Raw genomic sequence first — 22,072 nt, forward strand, 5'->3', positions numbered from 1 at the left:
TGAACCCTGAATTTGGATTACTGCAGAAAATAATCTCAGAAAGAAAAGAGTGTGATGCATGTAATGAATGTAACATGATGCAATACTCTTCTTAAACAAACCCCACCTACATACAACCAGGAGAATTACAAAAGCTTCTCTTCTGCTGTTATTTGTTTATCCCGGTTTAAATGGAGGGATTTGTAGAAATATTTTGTTTTATAAAAAGAAACAATATTTTGAGCTATATGCATCCATGCACTTTATTTCAGGCACCTAGACAACAGTAGAGAAGAATATGTGAAAGGACAGATTCACTCTTTATTTGTAGGAGCAGCTGAATACTCTAAAACACTGAACTGTTTCCTGAAATAACCCTGGGTGATGGAACCCGATGACACTCCCTTCACATAACTGATCATCACTCGTGTGTGTTCAAACCCACGCCTATCACAGCAAAGCCTAAATTATCGGAGTCGAACAGAGGCTGGAGATGAACATATTGTTTCATAATGTTGCTGTCTCTCTTTGGCACAGCCCGGCCCTCCTGGTCCTTTCACTTCTAGGAACATGTTTGCTTTTTGTAATGAGTCCAAACAGATTCCACACATTGTTGATCATCCCCTTCAGTGTCTCTGCTGCTGGGTGTGACCCAGGTGATGAAGCACATCTACATAAAGCTTCAGCGGATGGACCTACCCAAAATAATTACAGGTCAGCCCGGATCCGGTGCGTCCTGTTTGGTGAAGTCAGAGGGGAACGCCTCCTCCACCTGTCAGATTGAAACTGACTGACTGACACTGAGTATGAACAGATTGCAGCAGACATGGAGGCAGGTGCAGCGCTGCTGCTGCTGCTGGCGTTCCTGAGGGCCGCCGCGGCGGTCAGCTTCTATGGAGACAGCGTCAGTTTAATGCCGCCACACAAGAAGGAGGACGGGAGCTTTGAGGTATGGTGCCTTATTCTTCATATTCTATATCATCATAACTGAGTTATTCTGCACACACACACGTCATGAGTGTCTGTGTGTGTCTCTGTGTGTCTGTGTGTGTGTCTGTGTGTGTGTGTGTGTGTGTGTGTGGAGGACTTTGTGTTGAACAACATGTGACAGAAGGGAAAACGACCCTCAGAAGGTCTGTGGGTGTTCAGACATATCATAATAATACTGTCACACACGGAGGACTTACAGTGTGTCCATAAGGAAACTTTGGACACTTGGACAACCAGCAGAGACATCTGAGGGACAGCGTGTTCAGCTTCTTCCTCGTTTGTCTTTTTGTAGCTGACCTTCTATCACAGACTGAATGGCAGGAGCGCCTGTCAGGATCAGTCGTCTTTCTCGTGTGGCGACGGCGCCTGCTCGGACTTCCAGAAGGTGAGCGCCCTGCAGACGGACCAGGACAGCACGGGCCAGAACAGATGGTGCCAGCTGGAGGGACACACAACAGCGACCGTCCACACCAACAAAACGTCCTTCACACTGAGGTACGTGCAGCTCACACACACACTGACTTCACTGCTGAGGTGTCAGACCTCCAGGCGGTTCCAGGTCTTTGGGTGTAGCCTGGCTGCAGTCCTGAGGGGCTGCAGGATAGGCCTGGAGGGGTGGCAGGAAACCAGATCCATGAAGACATGGAGACAAACTCCAAATGTGGGGGTTAACGTTATTTTGTAAAGTCATAAATCCTCCTCAATCCCAAAACAAACAAACAAACAGGTCTGAAATAAAGTCAGATTATTTTTGTGTATTTAACCAAATCATTTATGACATTTTAAGTTGAACAGAGATAACATCAGATGTATTTAGGTTTCACTTAATGAAGCTGTGTGTGAACCTGAGAGCAGGTGTTATAGAGTCCATTATCAGATAATTACAGGGTCCAGGTCTGCCTCTCCACATTCCAGTGTCCCGATAATCCTCCGTTTTCTTCACCCTTTATCTAACGATGACGAAGGATCAACATGTTTTTGTTGGTCCCGCTCCGCCTCCCCGGGGGGGTCATTAGAATTAACCCCAGCTGATCCACTGCTTGTTCACACAGCCTCACCTCCATTGTTACTAATCATGTGAACAGGAACACTTCCTCATAGTTTGTTTTTTTAATAAACCTCTGAATGCAAAGCGAACACACCTCATTGTTTTAACCTTTAATCTGCACGGCTGGAGCTGAGAGACCATGTGACGTGTGGGTCTGAAGTTCACCTTGATCAAATGCATTTACAGATTTAAACAACAAAATATGTGCAGCTGTATCAATGCAGTGTGTGTAGCACACAGCCACAGTGTTTAAATGAATTAACCCCAGCAACCCTCAATTAACCCCGACAACAAAACAGTGTTCAGTGTTTCACAAGAAAGACAGAAATGATCCGCAGGGACCTTCAGTCTGGGACACAGATTTGTCACCACAAAAATGAAGAGTGTGTGTGTGTGAGAGTGTGTGACTGTGTGTGTGTGTGTGACTGTGTGTGTGTGTGTGACTGTGTGTGTGTGCATACATGTGTGTGTGAGTTTGTGTGTGTGTGAGTGTGTGAGTGTGTGAGTGTTTGTGTGTGTGTGTGTGTGTGTGAGTGTTTGTGTGTGTGTGTGTTTGTATGTGAGTGTGTGTGAGTGTTTGTGTGTGTGCACACACGTGTGTGTGTGTGTGAGTGTTTGTGTGCGTGTGTGGACACATGTGTGTGTGTGTGAGTGTTTGTGTGTGTGTGTGCACACACGTGTGTGTGTGTGAGTGTTTGTGTGTGTGTGTGAGTGTTTGTGTGTGTGTGTGAGTGTTTGTGTGTGTGTGTGTGTAGTAATAACTCTCCTCCTTCCTCTGCTCAGGGACTCGGGCTGCTGCTGGGAGTCTAACGTCGAAGGAAAATCCAGCTGGACGTCCCGCACTGAGGTGGACCTGGGGACTCGGTCTGACTCTCGCGCCCTGAACAGCTGTCCCGTCACCACCACGGTGTCCTCTATACGGTACGGACCCTTAAACTGCACCGAGGACACAGATGACGTGAATCAGTGCCGTCCTGATCAGTCTGTATTACAACGTGTCGGTGACATCAGTCCTTGAGCTGCCACCCTGTGTGTGAGTCTGTGGTTGTGTGTCCTTGTGTGTGCTAATGTGTAGTGTCTGTGTGTTGCTGCAGGGTGCCTCAGAACTGTTTTTCACCGATTCATCTGCTGGCACACGATCCTGACAGAGACGAGGTCAGATGCAGCTTCGCCCCAAACGCCACGGTGCCCTCAAACTTCACTCTGGACGAGGTAATTCAGATCAGACCAAACATGGCTGACAGGGCTGCGCCCACACGGGTCGGGCGCTTAGAACTCTAACAGCTGTGATGAGCTGAGACAGGGACCAGCAGTGCAGAGAGGACAGAGCCATCTGACCTGTCAGCTCATCATCCTCCTTGTGTCCTCGCAGGCCTCGTGCACTCTCAGCGCCTCAGGTAAAGTAGGACCTGGAGTCCACGTGTTCGAGGTGATGCTGGAGGACTTCTCCACCAAAAACATCACGGTGACGTATGCAGATGGGTCCTCTGTGTACCGGGACGCCTCAGACCAGGACGCAGCGCCGCTCTGCAGGGTGAAGCTACAGTTCTCGGTGCAGAGTGAGTCCAAAGACAGAGGACCTCGTTTCACCACAAACTCATCATTAACACTCAGACCTGAGGACTTGAAGACATTTTGATAATGTCTTGTAACAATCAAAATGTCTCAGTCCTCTCTGTGTCTCTGTCCCAGTCCTCTCTCCAATACCCATCTGTGATGCGGGTTACTCACAGCCCATGTTCCTGTCCAGGACCCCATCCCACGGGGATGTTCTCCACGCCACCGTGGGTCAGCGCTTCCAGCTGTTTGCTGAGGCACAAGCCTACCACACCAGGTACGAGCTTCAGACCCTCAGAGCTCCTGGATCTCAGAGGAGGTACTCACCCCGCGTCTCTTTGTCCTTCTGTCCATGAAGCATACGTGACTTCCAGGTCAGCGGTCCTCAGAACGTTACCAAAGTCTTCACAGTGGGCACAAATGGGAAAGCAGAGGTCACCCTGAGCTGGACGCCACAGCAGAGCGACCTGTACAGATTCGTCCCCCTCTGCTTCACTGCCGAGACCAATGAAACGTGAGTCCATGTCCATTGTCCCTGTTCTGTCCTCACGTTCCTTATTTAAAGTCAGAAAATCCCTCATGTAACACAGATTATGGTTTATATTCTTACCATTGTACCTAGTGTGCACATTTCTAAAGAACTAGCAGAGATTAATGCTAGCTGTTAGCATTTGCTAAAGCTTATTTTCATTTTTTTTGTGCTTTGAAATGTTGAACAAAATCTAAAACGTCAAACTGCTTTATATCAGAAAGTAGTCTTGGGAAAATGATTTAGCGTAGCTTAGCATACTAGCAACAACTACTGTCTCTGAAAGCACATGCTAGTTGTGGACATTATCTCCGACACTGATTGGTGAATAATAATCAGTCAAATGTTACACAGTTCTTTGTTGTGTTTTCACCTTAAAATGTTTCCTTTGTTTCTTCTTCAAGCCAATCGGAGATGAGGTGTGTCGTTGTCATGGTAACCCAGGCATCCGTCGTTCAAGGTTTGTTAATCGTCTGTTAAAAACCGTCACTCACAGTAACACAGCGGGGCGATATTTAAGCCTGTTCACGGGCGCGAGGGTGACTGTGAGCCAGCCCGTCACTGTCACCAGAACAGAAGCACCAGCAGACTCCTGAGGTTCACTGACTGGACCTGCCAGTGCTTCCCGTATCAGCAGCCTCCAGCAACACATGTTTCAGGAAACACCTCAGACAAGCAGGAAGCAGATGCTGTCACTGGTCACTTCCTGTATTACTGTGTGGTGCATGAGGTGAAAGTGATGCAGGCGCCTCAGAGCGCGCTGGCCTCAGGCTGCCTGCATGGGCACAGTGTGAGTACACGCTGATGGCAGCTGCAGACTGTGATTCACAGGTAAGGCCACCGTGCAGTGTTTGCCTAACAAGATGACGGTGATCCTGGACAAGTCCTCCATGCCCGGCATTGATGAGAACTTCCTGGAGCTGAGAGATCCGTCCTGCTCGCTCACCTCCAACAGCACTCACATCATGGGCACCATGTCGTTCAGCACCTGCGGCACCAAACTGCAGGTGTGGGGAGGAAAAGCTTTGTATTCTCAGTGAGCGGCCACTCCTGTCAGACAGCTAACGGCTCCTCTGCTTTGTGTCAAACACAGGACAAAGGCGACTTCATCGTGTTTGGGAATCAGATCAACTCCTTCGTGCTGCCCTCTGAGGTCATCATCCGCAGGGAGACGGTTCGGGTTGACTTCTCCTGCCAGTTTCCTAAAACCCTCACCATCTCCAGTTACTACAACCTCCACAAGTCCGACTACATCTTCACCGAGTCCAGCTTCGGCAGCTTCGGCTACACCTTCGAAATATTTACAAACAACAACTTCACAAAGAGGGTGGAGCCCAGCGCCTACCCAGTGGAGGTGAAGCTGCTGGAAACCATCTACATGGGCATCCAGGCCAATTCAGATCTGCCCAACGTCACTCTGTTTGTGGAGTCCTGCAAAGCCACGCCTGACGACAACGCTGGCAACGCCCTCTATTATGACATCATCAAGAACGGGTGAGCGGAAAAAATGTTTTTATCTGTGATTTCTGAGAAAATTATGATCATCCTGTCACACTCATTTTTTCTGCAGGTGTAAGGAGGATGAGACAGTTAAAGTCTACCCGTCCATTCAAACGGCCTTTCAGTTTGAGGTTCAAGCCTTCAAGTTCACTGGAAACTTTGACCAGGTAACGTAGGACGCACTGAGGCTAGCCAATCCTGTTTCAGAGGGGGCGGGGCCCTGTGAAACTCAGATCATTCTGCCGTCCTGCAGGTGTACATCACATGCTCCGTCATCCTCTGCGAGCCTGGAAACCCCTTCTCCAGATGTGCACAGGGATGTCTGTCGAACCCGTCACGCAGACGCAGGCGAGCGCTGAGCAAGGAGACCGTCAGTCACTACATTACCCAGGGTCCTCTGCAGTTTGTTGGGACCGGTCTGCCCAGTGCTGCTGAGACTGACCAGGCTATTCCAATGAAGCAGAGCAATGTAGCTGCTGCACCCGCTGCACCTGCAGGACCCGCTGCTCCTGCTGCACCCGCTGCACCCGCTGCACCTTTTGCAGGTGAACATCTGACTGACCTGCCTGTGTGTTCATCTGTCTGTATCTGGTCCTCATGTCTTTCTGTGACTCCTCCTCCAGCTGCTCCTGACACCAGATCAAGCGGCGATGGCTGGAAGGTCAAGCAGTTCTTCAACTCCAACATCACCACCATCGTCTTTGCCTCTGCCTTCCTGGTGTCCGTGGTGATGCTGGCCATGCTTGTTGGTTACTACAGCAGGAGGAGAAAGGAAGAGGACTGCAGAGCTCTCATGGTGTCAGACTGGGACAACTGAACCCAGCTGACCTCACTTCGTTCTCTTCTCCCACCTTATTAACAAGTCTGTCTTAAAACATGTCGAACGTCTTCCAGTTTGTTAGGATGCAGTGAAGGATCAATGGATAAAGATTAAAGGGACAGTTCACCCAAAAATCAGGTTTTCATGCTGTTCCTGTGCGCTGCTGTTTGTCCATCTGCCTGCTCAGCTGGCGCTCAGCTTGTTTAAAATGTGCCTTTTTTCATGCACAGACATTTTGTGAGCACCTTTATGTAGGAACTACTTTCTTCTGAACATCTATCAAATGTGTCCCTGCGCTGAAGGCAGCGTGCCTACTTATTTCAGAACTGAGGAGAAAATAGTTCCTCTGCTCACAACCAGTCTGTGGATCATCTGGAAGGATCCAGATCCACCGGCCCCTGTGGTGATGACGCCGGTGGATCTGGATCCTCATTTGATTTTGGTGTGAAATGCCCCTTTAAAGGCTGGTGCGACAGGGCTTTGTGAGTGAGTTTGTGTGTGTGTATATTGTGATTTAAGACAGACTTGTGAAACGTCTTTGTGTGTTAATCTTGGGACGTTCGGGTGCTTGTATAGCAGCACGCCAACCCGGATCAGACCAGGTGAGGGTTGCGTGCCATCACACCTCTTAGTTTTTCCTGTTTCTCGACACAGATCCTTTAAACCAGCATGATCTTATTATTCTTCTTACGGCACCACACAAAGAACACGATCGACGCTTCACTGAGTGTATCGATCTGTCTGATTGTGCTTCTCATGATAAGAAAAATAAGAAAAACAAACAGACCGGCAACCCAGAGCTCACCAAACCACTTTAGACTTCAAACAAAACAAAATTCCTCTTGGACCAGTTCAGGTGGATTTTTTGGATTCTGACACTTTTGTGTCAGCAAACAGGTTTCCAGCAATTCCCATCAGGTGTGTGTTAATCTCAAAGTTCATCACTGCACGACTATTTTTAAATTGTTACCGACCCTGAAACCTGCCACATCAGACAGAAATGTTCCCGATATGTTTATCTGTGGTGCTGACATGTTTTATAATCGATCAATGGGATTTCTTTATAATAAAAGGGAAAATATATATATATATTGTACTTTCTTTATCTTTATCTCTGTGATAATAAACATGCGTGTGTGTGTTTTTTTGTGTGTGTGTTTGTGGTTTGTTTTTTGTTTCAGTTCATTTCATTTACAATAAACCAGCAGGGGAATCCCAGCTCGTCACAGATGATCAGTGATTTCATGATCCAAACCCTGCAGTTCCCCCCACTGTCCACTTGAGGGCTGCCTCCAACACTGTGTCAGTCCCCACAGACCTCCACATTAAAATGTTCTTTTTATCATCAAGGTCAACTTTTGCCACATTCTTGATGATGATGATGAGGCCATGTGATCAACAGAGGGCGCCAGATACATTAACACTTTCAATCACCTTCAAACCCCTGCAGTCCCATGAATGCATGCATGGTAACACAAAACAGGAGAAGAACAGACACACGGACACGTTTGATGTCAAGACAAACAAGACGGTTTGCAAACCGTGTGGAGCGACTATCAGCGGTAAAAACACAACAAACCTGAAGCGACATTTGCAGACGAGTCATCTTAACTTCCGTTCAAAGATACACGTGACAAAATCTATAAATGAAGACACTGCTGATGGTTTTACAGCATGCGACCTGTTTCTAAGCTGTCACTGAAGTGTTTTGCTGTAGTTATGGAGGATTCATGAAGAAGGTCATGACTGAACAGTGTATTCAGGGAGAGCAGCTCACTGTTCACTGCTGCTTTTGTGAAAAGGTCATAGCAATTAAATAAAGAGGTGTTTGTTTCAAATAACACAAGCTGTGCCTGTTTTATTGCACAATCAAACCTTAAATATTTCATGAAAAAATATATATCATATATTTTAGTCACTAAATCCACGGCAGATTTAGTGACTAAAATTATTTGATATTTAGTCGACTAAAACTAGACTAAAAGTTCAAAAATGTTGATGACTAAAATGTGACTAAAATCAAATGACATTTTAGTCACAAGACTAAAACAAAAACTAAATCTGCCAAAATTAACACTGCTGAAAACTGGGATCCACGATGTCACATTGCTGCCTCCTTCTGGCTCTAGCTTGTGATTACAGTGATGTTAGGAAGTCTAACATTCTGGAGGACAGGAGATAGGAGAACAGTCTGTGTGCAGGGTGGGTGAGCTGACTGAGCATCAGTGACTCAGTTTACCAGGAACGTCTGTGGATCAGCCTGTGGATGTGAAAGCCCACGTAGGGACACACTCACAGCTGCTTCTACCAGAGGATGTCGGTATTTCATACAGACGCAGTAGATGGACACACACTGGCCTCTTTTCTTGGTCAGTTGTTGCTTTTATAGTCTTTTAAAACAAACGTTCAGAGTGCGGTCCATTCAGTTTTCTAACACACGTGCTCCTGATGTGACCAACAACACAACAAAGTGACTGTCAGAATGTAACTTTAGATCAGGGCAGGAAACATCAAAGTGTTTGACTCTGTGAAACTCTACAATCCTTGACACACTGGCCTGGTCGCAGTTTCTGGTAATGACACGCCATGTTCTGATATTAATACGAGTGCTTCCTGTCAGTCATCACACGCCAGGAACCAGCAGCCAGCCAACGCTGGAACCTGAAACGGCCTAACGCGGCGCAGCACCTGTCGAACATGTTTCCACTTTACAACACACAGTATAACACAATAACTGTCAATCAACTGTCAATCATGATGCAGTGTCACCTTCAGTCTACACACACCTGGGCCACCTGAACTGATGTTTGTGTGGTCTTAGACTCTGTGTGTGTGTCACACACACATAAAGACGTGAGCGGAAAAATACAGTAAATAAATATGGACCTGCAGGATGCTCCAACCGTCGCCATGTTGTCTCAAATTCATATTTTAAAATAATGTGGTGATGTTTGTCGGCTCAGTAATGAGCTGGAATGTCTTTGACTGATGTGCGACTCTTCCTCATTCTCTTAAGATACATTGATCTCACAGATATTACCTGACTGGAAGAACAGCACTGATCTCAGTAATCCTGTTTTCTGGCACACAATCAGATGCTTTTAAAAACAAAAGAAATCTTTCCAAATATCATGTTATTCTTTCGAATGTTTTGCCCCTGAGGTCACGGCAGATGAGATCTGTCTACAGCTCCACCTCAGCACCAGCGACTTTCGTTTTGTCAAAAGCGACCAGCGACAGATAAAATCGATTTTCATGAAAAACAAATCGTCCTAAAGAGCAAACATGAATTAATTGATCAAATTGATTTTAACACCCAGTTTTCAGTTTATTTTGAGATAAGAGGATTTCAATATTTCAATATTTAAATGGCTGATCTGCTGATTTAGATCAAATACCTCAGGAGGTGGACGACATGTTTGTCAGGTCCTCAGCTGTGATGATGATGATGATGCCTGACATATTTCTGATGAGACTCCATATAAGGGTGAAGAGTTTACTGTCAAAGAGGAGGGTGGAGGTTTCCTGTAACTGGGCTGGGTTCCACACACAGAGGTCATGTCTAAGCAGCATCACACAGTGTCTGTGCAGAGTTATTTCATTTCACTTTCTATATAGGCCTACACCTTGTTCTTTAATCAAACTAAATATCCTCAGGTTATTTATCTTATCTGCACACCGACATGTCCTTTCTGTCTTTACAGAAGTTTAGACCTAACGTCTACAAAGCAGCAGAAGATCTTCAAGTTCATCAAAGAGCTTCAAGTCTGAAGAGCTGCTGTGAGAGGTTTCAGCCTTTTATTGTATACACAAGTACAATGAGATTAAAGCGTCATCCAGTTTCAGTGCAAAAAACAAGCAATATAAAAGATATTAAAAAATATCATTCATCCTGGTGATGGGAGACTTCTTTGGCACCGGGATTATTGTGGAAGATTTCAGGCACTGCCTGGGCCAGTGAGAGGTTGAAGATCCTGGCACGCTTTGAGCACCTTGCCAGGTACTCCGTCTGGGCCGGGAGCACACGTCTGACATCGTGCTCCTGTATAGTGAGTGGAGTGGTGCAGGAGCCAGATCATCAACAGTCTGCAGTCTTCAGAGGAAGAAGATTGGACCAGGATTCCTCAGGATGTCAGACTCAAACATCCCCATGTTGTTACCGACCTTCAATCGTTCCTCGGATTCCACTACAGTTTAGGACTTCTGAAGGATCTTACTCAGGAGGACCCATCATGAGACGTCCATGCTATTCTCCAGAGATGGATCCTTTCATCATCAAAGCCCACAAATATGTTTTAATGACATACACTAGCACTCCTGTAGCTTGTTAGTGTTAATTTGGATTTGCACTAACTTTGCAAAACTGATGTCCCAGGATTTTAGACATGTCATCTGCCTTCCAGGAGGATGATGATAACATCATCTTCAAGAATCAGATCCCCTCTGCTGACCCAGATGAAATTATTTCCAGGCAGCATGATGTTGAGGTTTCCTGCATCTACCCAAAGCGAACCAACCTGACCCTGACCCTGGGATTCAGCCACAAAAACCCTTACGCCTTCAGAAAGAAAGGCTTCGGTGCTTTCACCTTACAGTTTGAACTCTTTGAGAGCCAGCATGCCAGCAACTACCCAGTGGAGGCGGCAGAGCATCCAAGGATGGCTGGGTCATGACTGGGCCGAGGCAGCTTTTAATCTGAAGATTGAACCAGAACTCTGAAATCTGTGTTTATAACCTGGAAGGTTTCACTCTGACTGTCAACTCCTCATGTCATGTGTGAGAATATGAACGCTTTCTATTAATAGACACTAATGGTTAAGCCGAGGAGCAACGATAAAGGTTTTCCTGTCCTTCTGCATTCTACAGACCGAGGTCAGGACCAGCAAGGTGCAGCCTGCACATAACCCAAATAAAAATAACATTCAAAAATAGGCTTCGAAACACAGGTCACATTTTTTCAGGCATTCTAGTGAAGAAAAACAAAACATATAAACATGTAAATGGCTTCTGTATCTGTGTAATGTGTCTATAGGTAAACATGTTGAGATATATTTTATATAATTATAATAATTATCTTTGATCTGCTGTTTGTGCACCAGTCATCTCCAGCCAAGGTGAGAGATTTCTAATCACTTCTAAATAATAGGCATGTCACAATCACAATAACAGAAGGGATCCAGATCAGAGGAGTTCCCGGTCACCTGGTGTGACCGGTCCGGCTTCTTTTATTGTGATGTCAGTAAATGAAGTGGTTGATGTGATGTACTTCCTTGTAGATGGATATTTAAGACGCGCCGCTCCTGCAGAGGATGGAGCATCGGTCAGGATGGCTTCTTCTTCAGTGCTGCTGCTGCTGCAGCTGCTGCTCATGGTCTCCGCTGCATCTGCGTGGTACTACAGCTACTTGGGGGGATCAGTGACCTTCAGGCCCAAAGGAAGGAATTCAGATGGCACGTATGAGGTGAGTTCCAAACGTCTTTATATATTCTTACTATTGTGCTTTTTATATGTGGCGAAGAAGGTGCTTGAATGAGTTAATTGCTGATAAACTGATGGCTGCTACATGCAGGAAGCATCAAGATCAGCTGCAGATTTTCACTGCCGCTGGGTTGATCTGTTGTTCTGATCAGGTGGAGCTTCGAGACCATCAAACAGCATACTATTGCTATGGGAACTCCTACACCTGCTCCAGCGGTGACTGCGGCTCACAGACACAGACATCATCTTCTGCAGTTGCTGCAAATTCTTATGGACTTAACTGGTGCGACTATGAGGTGACAACAAACAGACAAGTGGCCGGCAACCTTCCCTTCTCCATCAGGTGACGTGCTCCTGATCATACTCCGACACTAACAGTCCATATCAAACCTGTACTCACATCATTCACAGATGTCTGCTGCAGTCTTAATGTCGGTGTCATTTACAGTGCTGGGAACTCTTTGTCCTCATTATGTGAACATCTGTCCACGCAGATACCCCAGTTACTACAATATGAACTATGGCAACGGCTACTGGGTATCCAATGTCAGGAACTCAATGGGACTCTGGAGAATGACGGCACACGTGGACCTGGGAACCCGATCTGATACCGGTCAATCGAACCAATCACCAGTCACTGCTGTGCTGCCCATCCTCAGGTAATAAAGCCACCCATCATGTCTGAGCTGGATCCCAGCAGGGCTGAAGCATGAGAGCGTCACTTTGAGAGTGTCAGGAGGTTAAGCAGAATATCCAGGAGGAGGAAAACCTCTTCCTGGTGTGCTGGCCTGCACGGCTGCATCATTGTATGCTGTGTATGTATGCTTGAGTATAATGAACAATCATCATTAATAATGTGTAGCTTGCTTAGCTTCACTATTAGTAACAGCTTGTGGGGCCCACCTGGTAGAACAGCGCCCCCTTACAGTCCCCAAAGGCAGCAGGTTCAGCTCCAGCCGGTGGTGTGTTAACAGCTTTCTGCTAACTATAGCTATCTGTCTGCACTAGCCAACAGTTTCTCATCAGATCTTTGGGATCTTCACAGGAAGTTGCTTCTGTTTTATCTGTTACGTGGTTTATTCTTACATGTAGAGTCACGTTTGAACGTCTGATTCTGATTCATCCTGTGACAGAGTCCCCCAGAACTGCCCTCGATCATTCAACCTCACGGTGTTTGATCCCGACGGTGACCGTGTGAGGTGCAGGGTGCCGACGAGCTCCAGCACAGATGAGTGCGGGCTGTGCGGTCTGACGAGCGGCCTCTCTTTTGATGAGGTGAGATCCACAGAGTGAAATAAAACTGATCCAGAATCTGATCTGACACTGAATAAACAGCGTTCAGACCACATGACTCATTTAAAGGATGCTCTTTTTCAGGGTTCCTGCTCCATCGCCTATAAATACAGCGGCTTAACTGGATACTATCCGGTGGAGCTGGTGGTGGAGGACTTTCCCAACAAAGAGATCACTGTGTCCTACTCTGATGGATCCTACACCCTCAAAAGACCCCTTTCAATGGGAAGATACAGACGCCAGCTCAGCATTACCACACCTTATCCAACCACCACCACCGCCACACCTTATCCAACCACCGCCACCACCACCACCACACCTTATACAACCACCATCACCGCTTCAACCACCACCACACACTATCCAACAACCACACCTTTTCCAACCACCACTGCAACCACCACACTTCATCCAACCACCACCGCTGCAACCACCACACCTTATCCAACCACGACCACTGCAACCACCACACCCTATCCAACCACCACCACCACACCTTATCCAACCACCACCACTGCATCCACCACACCCTATCCAACCACCACCACCACACCTTATCCAACCACCACCACTGCAACCACCACACCTTATCCAACCACGACCACTGCAACCACCACACCCTATCCAACCACCACCACCACACCTTATCCAACCACCACCACTGCATCCACCACACCCTATCCAACCACCACCACCACACCTTATCCAACCACCACCACTGCATCCACCACACCTTATCCAACCACCACCACCACCACACCTTATCCAACCACCACCACCACTGCAACCACCACACCCTATCCAACCACCACCACCACACCTTATCCAACCACCACCACTGCATCCACCACACCCTATCCAACCACCACCACCACACCTTATCCAACCACCACCACTGCAACCACCACACCTTATCCAACCACCACCACTGCAACCACCACACCTTATCCAACCACCACCACTGCAACCACCACACCTTATCCAACCACCACCACTGCATCCACCACACCTTATCCAACCACGACCACCACTGCATCCACCACACCCTATCCAACCACCACCACCACACCTTATCCAACCACCACCACCACACCTTTTCCAACCACCACCACTGCAACCACCACACCTTATCCAACCACCACCACCACCACACCTTATCCAACCACCACCACCACACCTTATCCAACCACCACCACCACACCATACCCAACCACCACACCGTATCGAACTTCAATTGCTGCTCTAAGCAAGCTTCCTCTGCAGTTTAGTGTTTTGGGTATGGTAATATTTTTGTTATGAAATTTACTTGATTTTTAACTTTGTATCAGTTTCTCAGTCTGACTCTTGTTGCTCTCATTTAATTTTCAGTGGACTACCATCAAGCACCTTCGTGCCTTGACGGTGATTACATTCCCATTTTCTTGTCACCAACTCCAGTCAATGGAGTAAACCTTCCTGCGTTTGTCAACCACACCTTAGAAATCAGAGTCAGATCCACTGCACAATACACCACGTAAGAAAAGGTTTTCACTTGGTTTATTTTTCTGAAATGCACACTACATGACCCACATGTTCAGTAACCTTCCTCCATGGAAACATTGCCTCTCTTGTAGGATCACAAATCTGATTGTGACAGGACCGAATGGCATTTCAAAGCAGCAGATAGAGTCCACAGATACCTATGTCATAAAATGGACACCAACTGAAAAAGAGCTGAATGGACATTTTACTGTTTGCTTTGTTTCTGAAGCAAGAGACCAGTAAGTTTAAAAAATGAATTAATTTAAATGAATGAAAAAGAAAAACGGTATAATTGATGATGAAATTATTTGTTACATCCCAGGTATTACCAAGTCTATCAGTCTGAGCTACGCTGTGTGACTGTTGATGTTGGGCACCACGGTCAGTGAATTTCAGGGGTAAAATTCTGTCCTCACATTTGTAGGTTCAGATTAATAATCACACATCTCACACTATGTAGAGACCAGTGTGACATGCAATGAAACAACAATAAAGGTGGAAGTGGAGAAGTCCTACCTCATCAGGCGCAACGAGGACAACTTGCATCTGAATGACTTTGCAGATTCTTCCTGCAACCTCACAACACTTTCCAACGAAACCCACCTGGTGGCCGTCATACCTCTGGGCTCCTGCGGGACTCTTGTCGAGGTACAGCAAACAGCAAACGGCCGCGTGCAATGTGACTCATTCATGGTGTTCAGTAAAGGCTCCTAATTGTTGTCATGACTTTGACGAACAGTATGAAAATCTTCAAATCCAGATAAAGATCTGGCCTCTGAAGGATCTGACGGTAGTCGGAAGTCTTACCATTTAAGTATTCTTGACAACTATCAGAAAGAGCAAAATTCTTTCTGGGACATTATGTCAACAGATCCAAAGGAAAAACCTATACAGATGTTCAGAGAACATTCAGAATTATGTTCAGATATTAGAAAGAAATCCTGTCTGCCTTTTGTAGCCTCTGACATGGAAGAACGTGTCCATCCTGACCCCCCTTTCCAAATTCCAAATGGTTAATTCACTGTCATGTGATCTACCTTTCAGGAGGATGAGGAAAACATCATCTTCACGAATGAGATCACCTCTGCTGACCCAGATGAAATTATTTCCAGGCACCATGACGTTGAGATTGCCATTTCCTGTGTCTACCCAAAGCGAACCAACCTGACCCTGGGATTCAGCCACAAAAACCCTTACGCCTTCAGAGAGAAAGGCTTCGGTGCTTTCACCTTTCAGTTTGAGTTCTTTGAGAGCCAGCGGTTCAGAAAACAAGTGCATGCCAGCAACTACCCGGTGGAGGTGTACCTCAAACAGATGATCTTCATGCAGATCGAGGCGACCACATCCATCCCCAACACGGAGCTGTTTGTGGAGTCCTGCAGGGCCACTCCCTACGACAACCCAAAGTCCCGCATCAGCTACACAATCATTGAAAATGGGTAGGTGTGCTTAGTGGACAGGCCTCGGTTGTTGCTTAATTCCTGTTTCTAAACCCTTTGGTCTGTGCTGTCACAGGTGTGTAAAGGACAAAACAGTACAGGTCTACCCCAGCTCCAAGTCTGTATTCAGATTTGGAATGGAGGCCTTTGAGTTCATCGGTGCGCACGAGGAGGTAATCTTCATTTTTAAAATACTCCATTTTTAGGCTGAGCCTGATGTGATCATAGACGACAGGCTGCTACAGAGGTGGAAGGTATCATATAAAAACATGATGTAGAAGAAGCTCTTTCTGACTTCAGCTCCATGTCTGCAGGTCTACATCACATGCTCGGTCATCCTGTGTGAGAGCGGCATCTCAGGAACCCGCTGCTCTCAGGGATGTATCCCGTCCAACTCAGTGAGACGTCTCAGGAAGAGAGAAGCTGCGTCCCAGACCAGCAGCCACTCCATTTCGCAGGGTCCGCTGCGCCTGATTAGGCCTTCTGACAGCCAGGGTGAGTACATGTGTTCACTCTGCAGATAGAGCTGCAGCAGCTCTCCCACCACAAATGTTAGCATGATCCATGGTTTTGGAGATTGTTTATTAGTGTGTTTTCTCTGTTGCAGCATCTGGCCTGAGCATGAACATGAGCCTGAACCTGGTCTTCATTGTCGGCTGCCTCCTGGTATGTGGAGTGGTGATCTACAGGTCAAAGAGGTCCAGAGCTAAATACCAGCCGCTGCCGACCTGTGACACCGACTGAGGACAGACAAGCTGCTCTTCACCAGCTCCAACCTTTTTGTTTTTGTCTCGTGGTGTTTGGTGTGTTGGTTTAAACAGATCGAAGTAAACAGATGAGGACAGTGATCCTAATGTCTCTGTGTCTCTCAGGTTGGTTTTCATGCTGATGACAAACGATGCAGAGCTCTTTATATTAGCTTCTTCTTATAGCGGGTGAACTGCACGGCTTCATTGTGTGTGTTTGTGGGTTATAATGTTTATTTTATATCCATTTATGCAATAAAAACTATGAACAACCATCTGTCTATGTGGATGACCACACATTTGTTTATTCATGTCCCACAAATAAAGTCCCTAATTAGTCATTAAAACTGAAACATACATAGTATTGGTTGAACAGGTGTGCATATGTACATGTAACACACGTGTGGATTTACAAATTAGGATTACAGTTTTTTCTGATTGCTTAAACACTAACAATGATTCTTATAGCGCAATTTCTAAAACTATTAATAGTTATAGCAAAATCACTCACTGAGTTTGCAAAACTAAAAGCAAAAAAACTGCTTTATACTCAGTTTGCACTTTTGTAACACACAAGTTGCAATTGTATAAATATAATCCACTTCACAGCACTGTTTTTGCTGAACTGTAAACACAACTCACTGCTTTACACACAATTTCCAAATGATCAACACACTCCTAGTAAAACTACACACATGTATGGCTGGTGTTTACACTGCTTTGCCAACTGTCTGGCTACACTGTCACATGTGAGAACTGTTTTACATCATTAGTTCACTTTGCAATCAGCATGAGCTGTAAATAAGCCACAGGTAAGCTTCAGTGTGGAGAACAATGGAGGGAGAAGAAGACTGAGAAGAGTGAGAATTAGAAGAGGATGAGGACATGAGGAAGCAGGAGGAAGAGGAGGAGGACGAAGACTAGGAGGTGAATTTAGAGGAAGAGGACGAGGAGGGGAAGAGGAAGGAGGAAGAGTAAGAAGAAATAGAATTACTGATGTCATTAGAGCTACAATAGTGGATCATGTGATCAACCATGGAATGACCCTGAGGGAAGCTGGACAACAGGTTCAGCCTGAGCCGCTACACTGTAGCAAGCATCATAAGGACATATTGATGAGAATGGGTTAGTACAGTTCCCTCACACTAAGTTTTGTAGGTGTACCATACTCTAATGAGAAAAACAACAATACTGTACATGTAAAACTGAAACTGTTACTCCACAGAATTACTAGACATCCAGCATCTGGAAGGAGGCATGCGAGGATATGGACCAGGCATCATGTCAGGCCTGGATACGGCACTCCAGGAGACATGTTCCCCGGTGCCTTGGACTAGAAGACATTGCATGCATGTGATGTTGATGAAATTCTGTGGCCAGACCCAGAGAGACAATGAGACTGATTTTCTCTCTCTCTCTCTCTCTCTCTCTCTCTTTCAGTGAAATTGTATGTTTTCTTGTGTTTGTTTTGATGTGTGTGAATAAACATTCATACTTGAAATTTGAATCCCTGTGTGTTTATAGAACTATTTATGACAAAGGTTTGACCTCACATGGACAGACCTTGTGCACAGAGAAAGCAAAAGCCAGATGTGTTTTCAGTTAATACCATCAGTGTGTAGTTGGCACATTGTGTGCTTAGTAATATGATGGTTTGTGTTAACTGTGTGGTACAAAAATACCATTTTTACAAAGGTTTGACGAGTTAAGCAAGATGTATTGGCTTTTGCAAGAGATCTACAATGTTTTGCTGATTTGGTGTAAGGTTTTTTTATTTGTGTGTAGAGTTTTGCACAAATAGCCAATAGTTACAGAAATGTGCTTAAGCAATCAGAAAAAACTGTAAGATTTACTTTATTAATCCCCATAGGGAAATTAAATTGTAGAAGCAGCATATATCAAACAACAATAAATACAATATATACAGGAAAAACTCACACACACACACACACACACACAGCATAAATACACAGAAGTCGGACGTTTGAATTGCACCTGAGATGATGTCCAGTCATACACGGTTTCTCAGGAATGCATAGATGGACTTGACCTAGATTTGACTGGGTTCGGAGGTCAATGCTGAGCAACAAACACACAAAGACCAAACCAAAAGAAGGACCCGATGGAACCGGTTCTCACACCCATCCGGTCACACGGTGTGTGCATACTCAGCATCACACCCCTGTTAGGTATTAATTTTATATAACTGACGCTTCAGAGAAAAGTGTCTGTGTGTGTGTGTCTGTGTTTTCGTGTATATGTGTGTGTGTGTGTGTGTGTGTCTGTGTGTATATGTGTGTGTGTTTGTGTGTCTGTGTGTGTGTGTGTGTGTGTGTGTGTGTGTGTCTGTGTGTGTGTTTGTGTGTGTGTGTGTGTGTGTGTGTGTGTCTGTGTGCGTGTGTGTGTTTGTGTGTGTCTGTGTGTGTTTGTGTGTGTGTTATACACCATCTATCTTTCTGGCCTCTGCTAAGCTTTAACAGAAAGAAGCTGAAATGGTTCGTCTCTCTCGTGATCAGATCCCTGACTGTGTTTCAGACACACTGTCTCTGTTTGTGTATTTATTGTTTCATTGTTTTATTGTTTGGCTCGTTGTCCTACTGTTGATTTTAGTAAGTGAAACTACTGTGGTGAGTGAGTGGCAAACAATTGTTTTGACAAGCCGTCATTGTTGCACAGACTGTGTGAGCATGCTGACAGCGCTTTCGGTCCGCCGTCTCATGCAACTCTTTTTGATTGACAGTTGTTGTTGCTGTGACATCAACAAAGGAGAAGAAGAAGAAACAAAAGCCAGAAACCATGACGGTGTTAAAAAAAACAAGTGGATGTTCATGCAAGTGTTACGCATCAGTTTAACCCTTCAACCTCAGTGATGATGTGCAATAATCCCACATGTTTGTGGCTCAAAGTGGAAGCAGAGAGAAATAAATGTTATTTCCTGTCATCATCAAAAAGCAGAGAGCTCAAATCTATGAAATTTAAGATGATGTCATATTAGTTATTTTGATCATTTTTGTTTTATTCAGTGTAGTTTTGGAGCAGCACAGTGTGTTCTGTTTCTTATCATGATTGATCTGCTTCCTTCTTTAATACCATCTGCTCTCTTCTATAATTTCCCCTGGAATAAATACATTATTCCTGATTCTGATTTTGAGATTAAGGAAGTTCCTCTTGGCCTGTTCAGTATCTCATCTTTGTGGTGAACTGAAGCATTACCTGGCCGCTCCCTGCCTGAAGATAATCACACGTTTGGGTTTTCACAGCTTTCAATTCAGGCAGAAGGACACTTGATCGCTGTTAAGCCTGCTGAACTCTGCTCAGACTTCCTCATACATTTGTGTAGATAAGCCGTCCAGGATGAAAGAGGAGTCACCTGAAACTGTCATTTAGAATTCAGAGAAATTAGTCCGAGCTTGTAGAGAACAAGTACGACCTGTCCTGGATTTAAAGGAACGACTGAGGCTTTTTTATGTTACGTACAATTTAATAATGTTTGAGTTTCTATGCAAAATTCAACATCCATCCATCCAGGGGACACTGACGTCCGGGTCTCTCTGTCTCCAACAGCTTCATCCTGGAGGATCGTCAGCTGCTTCCAGTTTAGAGCCTGATTTGGGCCACAGTGCTTCACAGAGACCCAGAGCCTGAAACCCTTAAGAGAGAGAGAGGAGAAGAAGAGGGAGACAGGACAGAGAGGATGAAGGAGAGAGAGAGGAGAAGAAGAGGGAGACAGGACAGAGAGGATGAAGGAGAGAGAGAGGAGAAGAAGAGGGAGACAGGACAGAGAGGATGAAGGAGAGAGAGAGGAGAAGAAGAGGGAGACAGGACAGAGAGGATGAAGGAGAGAGAGGAGAAGAAGAGGGAGACAGGACAGAGAGGATGAAGGAGAGAGAGGAGAAGAAGGCCTGATTGGAGGAGGTGGGGGAACCGCTCAGTGGATCATGTTAGCTATGATAAAGATTAAGACCATTGATAGTAAACCATGAACTGCTCTCAAGGATGATTTCCTACGTTTCTAAACTTAGAGTAAACGCTGCCACTAAGATGATAAACTCTACAGTCATGCTAACTCCTGCTGCTATTACAGATCCTCAGCAGCCTGTTTGGCGATTCATTGACCTGATTGATCAAAGGCAGCTTGTGACAGATGACAGATTTGTTCTATTGTAATCAGCACAGTGCGTGACAGGGTTTCACAGAACAGAAAGTGAGTCAATAGGATGTGAGATATGCAGAGAGAAAAATCAATGCCATGGCACAATGAAGCCTACTTACGGGAAGAGCGGAGTGAGCAGAAGAACCAGTTCCTGCCACCGAGTGTTGAACATTTCATTCTTTCACTGTTAGTGTGTGAATGTCAGCACAAGTTTACACAACCGGCAGCATCACTGTAAACATGGCTGAGGGGCTTCATCCATCCATCGTCTATTAACCCGTTTCGTCCTGCAGTGCAGGGTCACGGGGGGCTGGAGCCTGACCCAGCTAACTAAGGGTGAGAGGCGGGGTCCACCCTGGACGGGTCACACAGACAAACACACCTACGGGCAGTTTAGAGTGACCAATTAACCAAGCACGTCTTTAGAATGTGAGAGGAACCGGAGCACCCGGAGAGAACCCAGGCAGGCACAGGGAGAACGTGCAACAGATAGGCCCCAGGCAGAATCGAACCAGGAACCTTCTGCACCACCCGAGGTGCTTCATATCATCACATATGTAACTGCAGGCAGGCTGAGGAGCAGTGTCACAGCTCGGAGCGGAGGCCTTCATCATCTGTGGAGCACCTGATTAATGTCTGGACAGAGGAGGAGCATGACCGTCAGAGCAGGCAGCACTCATTCATACTAGTGATTCATGTCACTGACGGTATTCGCTGTCTTCCTCGTAGTTTCCTCTCTTCCTGTTCAAAGGGAGTTTTTCCTGACTCTGTTGCTCTTGTGGGGGTTCAGGCTCTGGCTGAATAAATACACTTGAACTGACTCATCCATCGCTCTCCGGGGTCCTGCTGCAGGAGGAAAGACCTGCAGGTTTAGTCTGTGATCCGTTCAGGATGAAAGAACCCCGTGTGAACCTGTGTGTACGTGATGCTGTCAGGAGAAAAAGAGAAAGGAAAAGTCAAAGAGCTCCCTATTGTTTGCACTGTCATTGTTAAGGACAAAGAGATGCGGTAAACACAAC

The 22,072-nt window shown here is 45.9% G+C and overlaps 2 protein-coding genes across 2 annotated transcripts; both read left to right on the top strand.

The window, feature by feature from the left end:
* Positions 1–776: 776 nt before the first annotated feature.
* Positions 777–7,508, top strand: LOC114433618 (uncharacterized). The gene is made up of 13 exons (XM_028402261.1): positions 777–928; positions 1,262–1,464; positions 2,801–2,938; positions 3,112–3,229; positions 3,390–3,576; positions 3,710–3,851; positions 3,933–4,088; positions 4,508–4,563; positions 4,935–5,110; positions 5,197–5,597; positions 5,674–5,770; positions 5,857–6,148; positions 6,227–7,508. The coding sequence occupies exons 1-13, from the start codon at positions 806–808 to the stop codon at positions 6,418–6,420; spliced, it is 2,283 nt and encodes a 760-aa protein (XP_028258062.1). The 5' UTR covers positions 777–805; the 3' UTR covers positions 6,421–7,508.
* Positions 7,509–11,749: 4,241 nt separating this feature from the next.
* On the top strand, positions 11,750–17,170 carry LOC114433581 (cell wall protein DAN4-like). Its single transcript, XM_028402222.1, has 14 exons — positions 11,750–11,884; positions 12,054–12,244; positions 12,396–12,560; positions 13,035–13,176; positions 13,279–13,914; positions 14,293–14,470; positions 14,563–14,707; positions 14,808–14,954; positions 15,038–15,096; positions 15,176–15,363; positions 15,760–16,154; positions 16,231–16,327; positions 16,469–16,649; positions 16,762–17,170. The coding sequence occupies exons 1-14, from the start codon at positions 11,750–11,752 to the stop codon at positions 16,896–16,898; spliced, it is 2,796 nt and encodes a 931-aa protein (XP_028258023.1). The 3' UTR covers positions 16,899–17,170.
* The last annotated feature ends 4,902 nt before the right edge of the window (positions 17,171–22,072 follow it).

This window comes from Parambassis ranga, chromosome 3, assembly GCF_900634625.1.
Source record: "Parambassis ranga chromosome 3, fParRan2.1, whole genome shotgun sequence".
Taxonomy (NCBI): domain Eukaryota; kingdom Metazoa; phylum Chordata; class Actinopteri; family Ambassidae; genus Parambassis; species Parambassis ranga.

Bases quoted from the DNA above. Each gene is read 5' to 3' on its own strand.
- LOC114433618 (XM_028402261.1), top strand. From the start codon at position 806: ATGGAGGCAGGTGCAGCGCTGCTGCTGCTGCTGGCGTTCCTGAGGGCC. The intron at 4,089-4,507 runs GTGAGTCCATGT...TTCTTCTTCAAG, and splicing joins ACTGCCGAGACCAATGAAAC to CCAATCGGAGATGAGGTGTG. The intron at 5,598-5,673 runs GTGAGCGGAAAA...TTTTTTCTGCAG, and splicing joins TATGACATCATCAAGAACGG to GTGTAAGGAGGATGAGACAG.
- LOC114433581 (XM_028402222.1), top strand. From the start codon at position 11,750: ATGGCTTCTTCTTCAGTGCTGCTGCTGCTGCAGCTGCTGCTCATGGTC. The intron at 12,561-13,034 runs GTAATAAAGCCA...ATCCTGTGACAG, and splicing joins GCTGTGCTGCCCATCCTCAG to AGTCCCCCAGAACTGCCCTC. The intron at 16,650-16,761 runs GTGAGTACATGT...TCTCTGTTGCAG, and splicing joins TAGGCCTTCTGACAGCCAGG to CATCTGGCCTGAGCATGAAC.